This window comes from Penaeus monodon, chromosome 21 (genome assembly GCF_015228065.2).
Source record: "Penaeus monodon isolate SGIC_2016 chromosome 21, NSTDA_Pmon_1, whole genome shotgun sequence".
Lineage (NCBI taxonomy): Eukaryota > Metazoa > Arthropoda > Malacostraca > Decapoda > Penaeidae > Penaeus > Penaeus monodon.
In genome coordinates this window covers 46,003,823-46,004,490 of record NC_051406.1, presented here as the reverse complement: position 1 = coordinate 46,004,490, position 668 = coordinate 46,003,823, and the positions used below count along the sequence as shown (strand labels likewise).

Here is a 668-nt window from a genome sequence, read left to right as displayed (position 1 = left end):
GTGCTTGCTATGGTCGTTACACTTGGGTTTGCAGGTGTTTCTGAAGGAGGTGTACTTGTTGCAGTGCTTGCACCAGTACTGGCAGTTTCAGCAGCTTTCACTTTATCAGCTCGTTTCTCAATAACACTTTTCTGGTGCTTTTCCTTTGCAACATGACTTTGTCGTCTAGCAAAACGTTGACTTGGACGCCTCTCAAACTGCACTGTGCGTCTAGTGCGTTGTTGAAGGGTCGTCTGGAACTCTGTGCGTCCACTGTTTGGAGAGTGATAACATTTTTTTTACAATAATAAATACAAATAGATACAACTAGTTATCTTTTCTTAAAACCAAAATTAATGAAGCATTGATGAACATGACAGTTACCTGTATCTAAACCTTGAACCCATTCTAAAGAAATTTTGTCTTCCAGAGGGTCCTTTACTTGGAGCTTTTAGCCTGAAAAATGAGTGGTGTTCAACAGCACACTTCCAGAGGTGCTTGCAGGCCTTCTCATTGTGCAACCTGTAAGATATAGGCAATAATTCATTCTCCTGGCAATGGACATAGGGTAGGCACTGCGTGTTATTAAACAGAGTAAAATTTGATATTGTATAATTTACCCTGGAATAATAACCTACTGTTGACAGTTAAATGAATTGTCAACTGAAATTTTCTTTTGTGACCTTTGT

General features: G+C 39.4%; 1 protein-coding gene across 2 annotated transcripts in view; it reads right to left on the bottom strand.

Annotated features, from left to right (window-relative positions):
* LOC119586541 (band 4.1-like protein 5) overlaps positions 1-668 on the bottom strand; it is a gene marked incomplete at its 3' end in the record, with an annotated part of 70,246 nt that overhangs the window by 9,674 nt on the left and 59,904 nt on the right. For both annotated transcript variants that reach the window (XM_037935296.1, XM_037935297.1), the window contains 2 exon segments: positions 1-252; positions 364-501. In XM_037935296.1, coding sequence (XP_037791224.1) covers positions 1-252; positions 364-501 — 390 coding nt within the window.